The sequence below is a fragment of the Octodon degus genome, unplaced genomic scaffold, assembly GCF_000260255.1.
Source record: "Octodon degus isolate 3935 unplaced genomic scaffold, OctDeg1.0 scaffold00168, whole genome shotgun sequence".
In the NCBI taxonomy this organism is placed as follows: domain Eukaryota; kingdom Metazoa; phylum Chordata; class Mammalia; order Rodentia; family Octodontidae; genus Octodon; species Octodon degus.
Genome location: NW_004524744.1, coordinates 5240799 through 5249993, shown reverse-complemented (window position 1 = coordinate 5249993; position 9195 = coordinate 5240799). Strand labels below are relative to the sequence as shown.

The window sequence follows — 9195 nt, the reverse complement described above, 5'->3', positions numbered from 1 at the left end:
ACTAACCTGTATCCCCAGACTCCCCACTTTCTTTTGAGACAGAGTTTTACTAAGTCACTTTAGGTTTAAATTTGTGACCTCCAATCATCTTGGCTCAACCTTCCAGAGTGGTAGAATGACTGATATTCACCACCCTCAACTTAGGGATTTATATCTTCACGTCCTGCTTTGGTCATGTTTTTCATCATATTCCAGGCATGAGTGTATTCAGAGGTCAATACTAAGCACATACAAACTTTGTATTATTATAAAATTCCAGTATGACATCCAGGTAAGCAAGGCTGGCCCATGGACAGACTTCTCTTTTACTCAGTCCAGAAGCAGGAAGAGGGGCAAGAAACCAAAGGACACTAGTTAGCTTCCTTACACCTGTTACTCTAGGCCTTCCAATGAAGAGGAAAGGAAAGCTGTGGAAAAAACACATGACAAGGGGAAAACAAATGGTTTTTTCCTGTGGTCAGGAGCTGAGCTAGTCTAATTGGCCTGGGCCCTTGGCATAGTAACTCATCTTCCCATTTTAACCATGGAGTAAAGAGGATCTGAAGAGGGAGGATCCCAAAGAATGACCCCTGGGACTCTCCATGCTGTTTGTTTTGGCTTCCCTATACCACGGTCGTATTTCCCCCTCCTCTTCAGAGGGTAAGGGAAGGCTCCAGTAGATTTTCTTCCTCTTTCTTTAAATCATTTTTTCTGTGAAATCGTAATTTTTCCTTGAACATAGAATTGCTTGCTATTTATTGAGTGCTCTGGGTATCATAGGTTATTTGTTTTTAATTTCTTTTAAAAAATTATTGAGCTTGTATGTCCCAGAGAAGCTGTGACTATTTCTGAAATCAAGTTAACAAGCTGCTAAGTTTTATTAGCATGGCTTGCTTGGGAGCTATTAAATGCTTTTCTTAAATTGCACTTAATCATTCTTTATGTTTTTGATTTATGGAATTCTCATACTCTTTTCCAACACATTAGACAGGTAATGTACATCTTACTTAATCAAAGATGGGTTTGCCTGCCTGGGCTTGAAAGCCAGAAGGCCTCAAGTGGTGCTGTCGAACCTATGGCCCTCTGAGCCACAGTGGGCTGTTTGTTATCCTGAAAGCTTTAAGAGGTTCTCCTTCGCTGGCTGGTTGACAGGCAGGGGACAAGGGCTGCTGTGCTTTTCCACCTACATGCTGAGGTTACGAATTCCTGTCTTTGAATGAAACATGTCCATATTCCAGAGAGACACTGAATGAGAGAGAATGTGTGGAAGTGTTTTGGGGAATTACATGGCTGTTTCATCAGGCCCAGAAAGACTGATGCTAATGCTGAAATAAGTTGGATACCATCCCTGTTTTGTTACATTGGAGCTGTAGCCGTTTCCCTTGTAATTTTCCCTCTTGTCCTATGTGTTATTCTTGTGTTTCATACCCCTTTAAGATGAGGCGTATCAAACATCTAAAGATATTGTGAGATTTTCATTGAAGGTCAAAGTATCATAATGAAATAATAAACCACAAATAATATTAAACTGGTATTTCTGAAAAAAAGATCTTAGTTTTTCAAAAATAAAATATTACACATTGCTTTTCAAGGAAATAACTGACTTCTAGTTTTGGTTAGCTATACATACCCTCTTACTTTAACATAACTTCATAAATCCTTTGCAAATAAATCTGTTTTATGGAGTCAGAAGCCAGGCCCACTGGAGTCAGAGTTATGTAGGCTATAGTCACTGTTCTCCAGCTGAGTGCCCTTGGCAGGTTATTTACATTCCTGTGCCTCCTCTTCTCATCTGACAAAGGCAGAGAGTGGTAAACTACCTACCTATTAGGGGTTTGGTGAAAAGTGGTGCAGGTGAAAAGTGGGTAAGTGTGACACATGGGTAAAAGGAAAGATGGCATCAACATAGAACCACAGGGCCAAATGATTGAAAGTGTAAGTTAGATGGAAGAGGAGACAGGGTGAGATGGACTGCATGATCGCATCTAAGTACACACCTACAGTGTCATCTGGGAAGACAGCATCAGCATATTCAGAAGAGGTGGATTGAAAAACACACTAAATATGTTTGAGATTTTTCTTCCATTTATGTGTTTGGTACAGGGTCTCACTACGCTGCTTGGACTCACAGTGATCCTTGTGTTTTCAGCCTCCCCAGCGCTGGGCTTACAGGGGTGCACCATCACACCCAGACTCGGTGGCTGGCTCAGTGCTTCCTGGGGGTGGGACAGTGCTACGTGCAGGAAAGGGGATCGAACCCTAGGGAAAAAGACACTAAATATGGAGTGGTAAATACTGGGATTTTAAATGATGCAAAATAAAAAAGGGCTAAAAAGAAAGGAGGTCGGACTTTGATTTGTGTAATGCTTGCTGTACTTCTGTGCAGCTTAGAAAAAGGGAAGTAATTGCTGGCTCGGAGCCTGCCCAGCAAGTGGATGCTCGGTAAAGGTAGCTCTTGTTCCATACTGGAACCTAGTATTGCTCTGAAGGGTTTGTCTGCCTGAACTTGAAGGCCAGTCTTGAGCTCACCACACTTGGAAGGGTAGGAATTAGGCCAACGGGGTCCAGAAATCAGAAAGAGATTATGAGAAGCAGAAAATGGAAATAATGTTTTCTCATGATACAGAATAATTAAGACAGTTGTAACAGCAATTACTTATTGGAAACTTATCATGTGCCAGACATTTGTTTATTCAACATATATAACAATACATGTCATTTATGTCTCCCAAGGCCTTTGCACTGTTATGTCCCTTGCTTTGTTTTTTATTTCAGTGTAACATATGTCCCTAGTCCTACTTTTTTTATTTTATGGGACCTCAACTAAGTAAGTAGCCCAGGCTGGGCTTGGCATTACAATCTTCCTGCTTCAGCTTCTCAAAGCGGTTGTATTACAGGTATATGCCACCATACCCAGGCCTCAACTAATATGTATTTACTGAGTGCTTATGTGTCTATCACTATTGTAGACATTGGGAATGTAGTATGTAAGCCACAAGCGCTGCTGATAGAGACTTTACACCTTGGCAATGTGTGTAAAATATGCAGTATGCTAAATAGCCATATGTCCTCTGGAGGAAACAACAGAAAACAAAGAAGGGCTACGCAGAGTGGGGTCACTATCATTTTAAGTGGAGCGAGCAGGGAAGGCTTCTCTAAGGTTATTTCAATTCTGTTGCATGTTTTACTTCTTTTAATGTTCTCAGTGAAAAAGTCACTTTAACACCATGCTGGTTTTCAGATAGGTAACTGAAGTCCAGTTATCCAACTCCAGAGACACTGTGGGCCTTTCCTAAGGTTTATAGGTGGCTGTGACAGACACAGACGCGGGGCCTAGGACTCAGGTTCCAGACTCCAGAGCTGTCTCTTTATGTAACACTTCTCCTATAGAGAGTTGGAAGGAGCACCTCCAGGCATCTGCCAGAATGGCAGCAAGTGGTTTGAAAAACTTTGAATCAATACTATCACACTATCAGTCTTATACTTTGAGACTCGTTTTGTGTGTGTGTGTGTGTGTGTGTGTATGTGTATGTGTATGTGTATGTGTGTGTTTGTGTATGTGTGTGCTTGCTTGCTTGTGGGGATCCCCAAACACAAAACAACACAATCTTTTGGGCTGGCAGGCGTACCCAGAGGCGACCAGGGACCTGTCAAGGAGTCTGGTTATGAAAGCCTGCTCCAAGTGCAGCCCTTTTCCTTTCTTGCTACAGGACCAGGGTCCTCAAAAGTGTAAGGGGATTGCTTAATGTCACATGGTCTTTTATGACAGTCCAAAGACCAGAATTGAGCTTGAAAAAAACAAGCACAACTCCAAAAGGCCACAGTCTTAGGCTTCTCCTCTAACGTGCAGAGGCCTCTGTGGAGCCAGACACTAGGTCAGTGAGAGGGACTTAGATAAAACCCACTAGCCATTGGGCCGGGGAAGGAGGAAGGGTGGGGTCGTGATGTACCCCCTTATCCCCATCATCCTTACGGGACACATATGACTGGTTATTTTGCATATGCAAGGAAGCGTCGAGAAAAACTACTTTCTTAAAAGCAGGAATGACTCCTGACCATGGACTCTTTTCCACACTGTCTATGGATCTCTTTGTTTCCATCATTTCTTCCCTCGGTTTTCTTCTGTCCATCCAAGGTGAAGTACTGAAGTTTTCACTAAAAAAAAAAAAAAAAAGCAAAACAACCTATCAAGTATCCCGCGGCAGCCTAAGCAGTTGGTTGCCCTGACAACATAGCCTTGGAGCAGCCCAGCCTCCGGCCTTGCCCAAGTCTTATTTCATCGAGTGGGTTCCTTTTGCTTCTGGGACTTCTAGCGACTGTCACTCTACAGCGCGCGCCGTTCTGTCCGCCCTGCGTGTTCCTAACGGCAGCACCAGCCCACTGTGGCCCCCAGTGCGCCCTAGAGTGTTGCGCAACCCTGGCGCTCAGCTCCTCCTGCATCCCCGCCAAGCCAACATCCTGTGGTTCTCTCTGATCTCTTCTCAAAGTCCCCTGGCCTCTAGCTCATAATAGCGTTAATAGATACAGCATAACGAGTCAGGCCGGTATTTACAGGTGGTGCACAGGTAAATTGAGTACACACAGAAGCATACACGCTGCACAAACCGCCCCGGGCAGGTGCACTCAGGAGAAGCCGGAGCCGCAGCCAGACAGGCGAGTGAAGCTGAACCCCAAGGGCGCTAGTCTCCGGATCAGGGGGCGGGGTTGACGTGGGCGGTTGATGATCCATGATTGGTCTGCTCCCTGGGAGGGGCGGGGCCTGCAGCCATGTGGGCGGTCATCTGCGCCTTGATTGGTACTGGGGAGGGGGATGCGGGAGGCGGAGCTGGCTGCGGAGGGGGTGTGCTCCGCGGCTGGTGCGGTAGTTTCACTATAAACAAGGATCCCTACTGGTTCAGGCGGGTTTTCTTCTTTCCGCGCGCTTTCCTAGCTTGCCCTTTGGTCGCATTTGGAGAAGCGCTGTGCGCAGCCCGGTGGCAGAGGACCTGAGTGCAGGTAGGTGGCTCTCTGGAGGGGTGATTCATCAGGGGGGCCGGGGACCCGGGGACCCGGGGACCCGCGGCGAGGACACCGGGCTGAGTTGCGCACTGCGCTCGCGGCTGAGACCCGGGAGTGCAGCGAGAGGGCCGATCCCCTGGCGCCCACCCCGGGGTGAGCCCAGTCCAGCCAGAGACGACGACCAGGGACGCCCCTGACGGGGCTTCTGGGGCCGCCCTGGCCCCACAGGTGAGGAACTGGGCTGAGGGGACCAGCGGCGACACCTGCGTGGGACACCTTGCCGCTGTCCTCACCCCACGGCCAGCTCTGCTTTTTGGAGATTTCGGTAGTTTCTGAGAATTTGTCTGAGTTTACACTTCTTTCCTTCCTGGGCTGTCTCCTTCGACTTCTTGGAAGGTTTCCCCGTGTGTTTGTTTGTGCGTGTGTGCGCGCGACGCTGTTTGTTTTTGTCGTCGGTTCCGTGTTCGCTGAGGTCGTCCGATTCTTGGGAAGGGACGGACGCAAGTCGTGAGCTTCCCTCCGACTCTCGTTCTTTAGCAGGTTGTCGTCCTCTTCTGTTCAACAGGAGAAGTTGGAAGACCACGGCTTGCTTTTTTGTCCTAGGGCTGGTGAGGCGTGTTGGGACACCTGTCCGGGTGATGCCACCGCGAGCCTGGAGGTCTTCTCTGTCCAAGAAAAGAGGGAGAAGCCGGGGGCAGGAGTGTTCACGCCGCGTGTGCGTGTGTGTGCGCGCCTGTGTGTGTGTGCACGCGCGCGTTGGGTGATCTGACCACTGCGCCGCACTTCACCCAGTCCACACTGGCGCGGTTGGGTGGAAGCGGCGCAACCGAGCCTCTTACAGCGCCGTTGTGGCACCGGCGTGGCACCGAGCTCGCAGAGAGCGTCCAGTTCTCCTGAACCCAGTTGTGTTACTTCGCAGATGAATCTTTTGGCCATGGTGTGTATAGATGGATCTGCTCACCTCTCTCTCTCTCTCTCTCTCTCTCTCTCTCTCTGTTTGGGTGGACGCGTCTCCTAGGAGGCCTTCGTCAGCAGCGCCATGTGACAATAGTCTGGAACCGCTGGTGTACATTGTGCTATATTTAGCTGTGATGATCAGCGGTGGCCAGGGAGGTCTCTGAACCGAGTATATCAAGGGGAAAAGGCCAGGGGTCAGGGTGTTGCCCTCCTGAAGGGAGTGTGGCACAGTCAGACTCAGATGTCAGGGGTGATTACACTCTTTCCTGCTGAGGACACACTGCAGCTGGGCATGTGATGACTGTCTTCATCTCAATAGAGCTGAGCCGTGGTGGTCAGCCCAGGCTAAGAAGCAAGGTTTAAAAAGAAGCAGAGTAGATAGCTGATTGGAGACCTGGGAGGAAATTACTGATAAAATGAAATTTACAGAAAATGTAGAATAGGTTTTCTAAAAATGGAGGGAGATAAAAAAATGTCTTTTGAGGTTTTTATAGCAGGAATAAAAAAGGGAAAAGGAAAAAGGAAAGAACAGGCAGCTGGTTAAGCCCTGTCATTCACCAGGATTTTATCTGGGGGGAGGGTTGAGCTAGTGAGGACCTAGCACTTCAGAAAGAAGTCGGGGTTCAGAAGCAGATTTTGTGGCAAGGCTCAGATCAGCCACTGATGGCAAGTTTCTTGTTGGCATAGGTACCGTGCATGTCGGTCAGTCCTTTGTTTTCCTAGAGGTGGCAACATTTCTGGCTACTGGCCTTGTGCTTTCCAGTTGTTCATGGCATGTTGAGTTCTTTGAATTTATTTCTCACGCGGTGCATTTGCAGTTTTCCCTCCCATTATGTGCTTCAGTAGACATTTTATTCGACATCACCGCACCTGATACCTGGGCTTATACTGTCTTTTGGAGAAAAGAATCACAAGATCGGATTTGTATTTGTTGTCTTTCCCCCCCTAGTTTAGCATGTGATCTAATATATTGTTAAGCAGATATAACTAAGAATTTAAATTTTTTTATTATTTATCATAGTGATATATATTTCTTGTACTCTTATTAACATTTCATTCCTACTAAAATTAACTAATGGCTAATAAGAGTACAATACACTGAATGAAACTGGTTGAATGTGAACTACCCTTCTACTGGAAAGAGGAATGTTAAGAACGTGGAGCAGAGAACCTGAGGGAGCGCCTGAGGACAGTGCCCCAGAGTGGGCCATTGTGCAGCACTAGGAGCCTTGGGGTTGGCTTCATCAGTTCCCAAAGGCTTCTGGGAGAACTGAACTTGAGAAGTCTTTGGATGATTATGGAGTTTCCTTGCCTTGTGAAGGCCATGAGGAAGAAAGGTTGCTGCCTCACTTGGGAGAAGAATCAGGAATCCCTGAGCAAGTTTGGGAATCTTCATTCTGAGATTACAAATAATAAGTGAAAAGCTTTTAAAAATAACATTTTATGAAGTCTTCAAGAAGAAAATTATACTGTTGGAAATGCTGCTTAAGACTTAACGGGATTGTGTTGTGGCTAGTGGTTAAATTTGGTTACCTTTCTACTATTTCACTTTCCTAGAACTACAGTTGTCCTTGTGTGTGTGTGTGTGTGTGTGTGTGTGTGTGTGTGTGTGTCCCACATATACCTACAAAAAATAGATCTTTGTAAGTCTATTCTGTAATAATTGATGTAGCCTAGTACTGTGGGCAGCTTTCTGCTCTGGGAATAGAAGGTGGGTTTTGAACCCTGACAAGCCACAAATCTTCCTATACTGCAGTATCTGTAAAATGGACAGCAGTATTGCACTAGATGATTTATGCATCGTCTTTTTTTTTAATCAATAAGCAATGGCTGTGCTTTAGTGTGCTGTCACTTCATAAGCTTGCTTCCTATATTGGGAAGAATCAATGAAGGATGGGAAATATTGTTAAATGTTCATCTACTTTCTGGGTACACAATAATCAAGAGAGAAGAATGAGAGTCTTATTGATTTATATAGGAATTTAATATGTTGTTAAATTGTTTTTTTCTTTTGTCAATCTCCTACCAGTATTAAAAATTATTCATGATCATGCAGTAGGAGCAGAAAAATATTCTTGGCCTATGACATCAGTATTGCTATGTATCAAATTTTTCATTTCTCTTCTGAACAAATATTTAGTTTATATACTTACTATGTATATTTCAAAGCCATTCAGTTGATTCAAATTTTATTAGGAAATGCTGGTATGAAAATTATTTAACACAAAATAAAAATTAAGCCTTGTAATAAAGCAAAACACCTAATAGACTGCTCACCACCATCTTTCTATTTATATAATGGAGAAGAATGGAAGGGGAGTGGATGAACATAGTTTTTCATAAACTTGTACCTGAAGAGTAAAATTAGCCCAATAGTACAAAATACAAGAAAACCTTACTTTTCACAAATGCCCTCATTAAGTGTCAGGTCATGTTGGAATGAATTGGGCGTAGAAAAACAATCTTTCATTGAAAGTGCTCCCCATGTGATATTCTATGATTTAGCATGAGATCACGCCTGTATCAAGGGCAGCATGCCTACTCGTGTCTGTCTTGTTTATTATGGCAGCCTTTGGCCACATGGGGATATTTAAACCTGCATTTATTTAAATGGGAAAGAATTAAAGATTTAGTCTCTCAGTTGCGCCGGGCTACGCAGGTGCTCAGCGGGGCCAACTACGACTGTGCTGGACAGTGAGGAAGGGGGACATTGTCAGGATCCCGGCACTTTTGACAGCTCTTGTTTAGGTCATTATGGTTTTGATTTTCCAGAAGATCATTTTAATTCTTCTGGGAAAAGGAACTCATCAAAAAATGGGCATCTAAGAAATAGAAAACATCAGGAAGGTAGATCATGGTTTATGTATCACTTGTGCAGTGTGAGCGGTTCCGTTCTCCTGAGTCTAATAGTACGCCAAGATCACAAACACCAATTGTTTTATTTTTATTTTTTTGCCCAGACCTCTAGTAGCCCTTTTGCTTTTCCTAATCCAGCACCAATTTGCGGCTGAAACAGCACCAGCCCTCAAAGACAAGGAATGAGGAGCCACCTACTGTTCAGCTCAAGTACTGCATGGGAGTTGCTGGTCACAAAGGTGGTTAAAGCAGAAAAGTCAGCAGGTCCTGGATGCACTTTCCAGTCAGCAACGCCTTTTTTGTTTTCTTCTCTCTTCTCTTCTCTTCTCTTCTCTTCTCTTCTCTTCTCTTCTCTTCTCTTCTCTTCTCTTCTCTTCTCTTCTCTTCTCTTCTCTTCTCTTCTCT

The 9195-nt window shown here is 45.2% G+C and overlaps 1 protein-coding gene across 2 annotated transcripts in view; it reads left to right on the top strand.

Moving 5' to 3' along the window:
* The first annotated feature begins 4864 nt into the window (after nt 1-4864).
* Rasgef1b (RasGEF domain family member 1B) overlaps nt 4865-9195 on the top strand; it is a 38592-nt gene continuing 34261 nt past the window's right edge. The window contains exon 1 of one of the 2 annotated variants that reach the window (XM_004643197.2): nt 4865-4974. Coding sequence is in view for 1 of the 2 variants with exons in the window: in XM_023703295.1 (XP_023559063.1) it covers nt 5897-5914 (18 nt within the window). In the remaining variant the exon portion in view is untranslated. Of the gene's footprint in view, nt 4975-5776; nt 5915-9195 lie in introns of those variants that run through there. The other variant, XM_023703295.1, reaches the window with a different exon arrangement.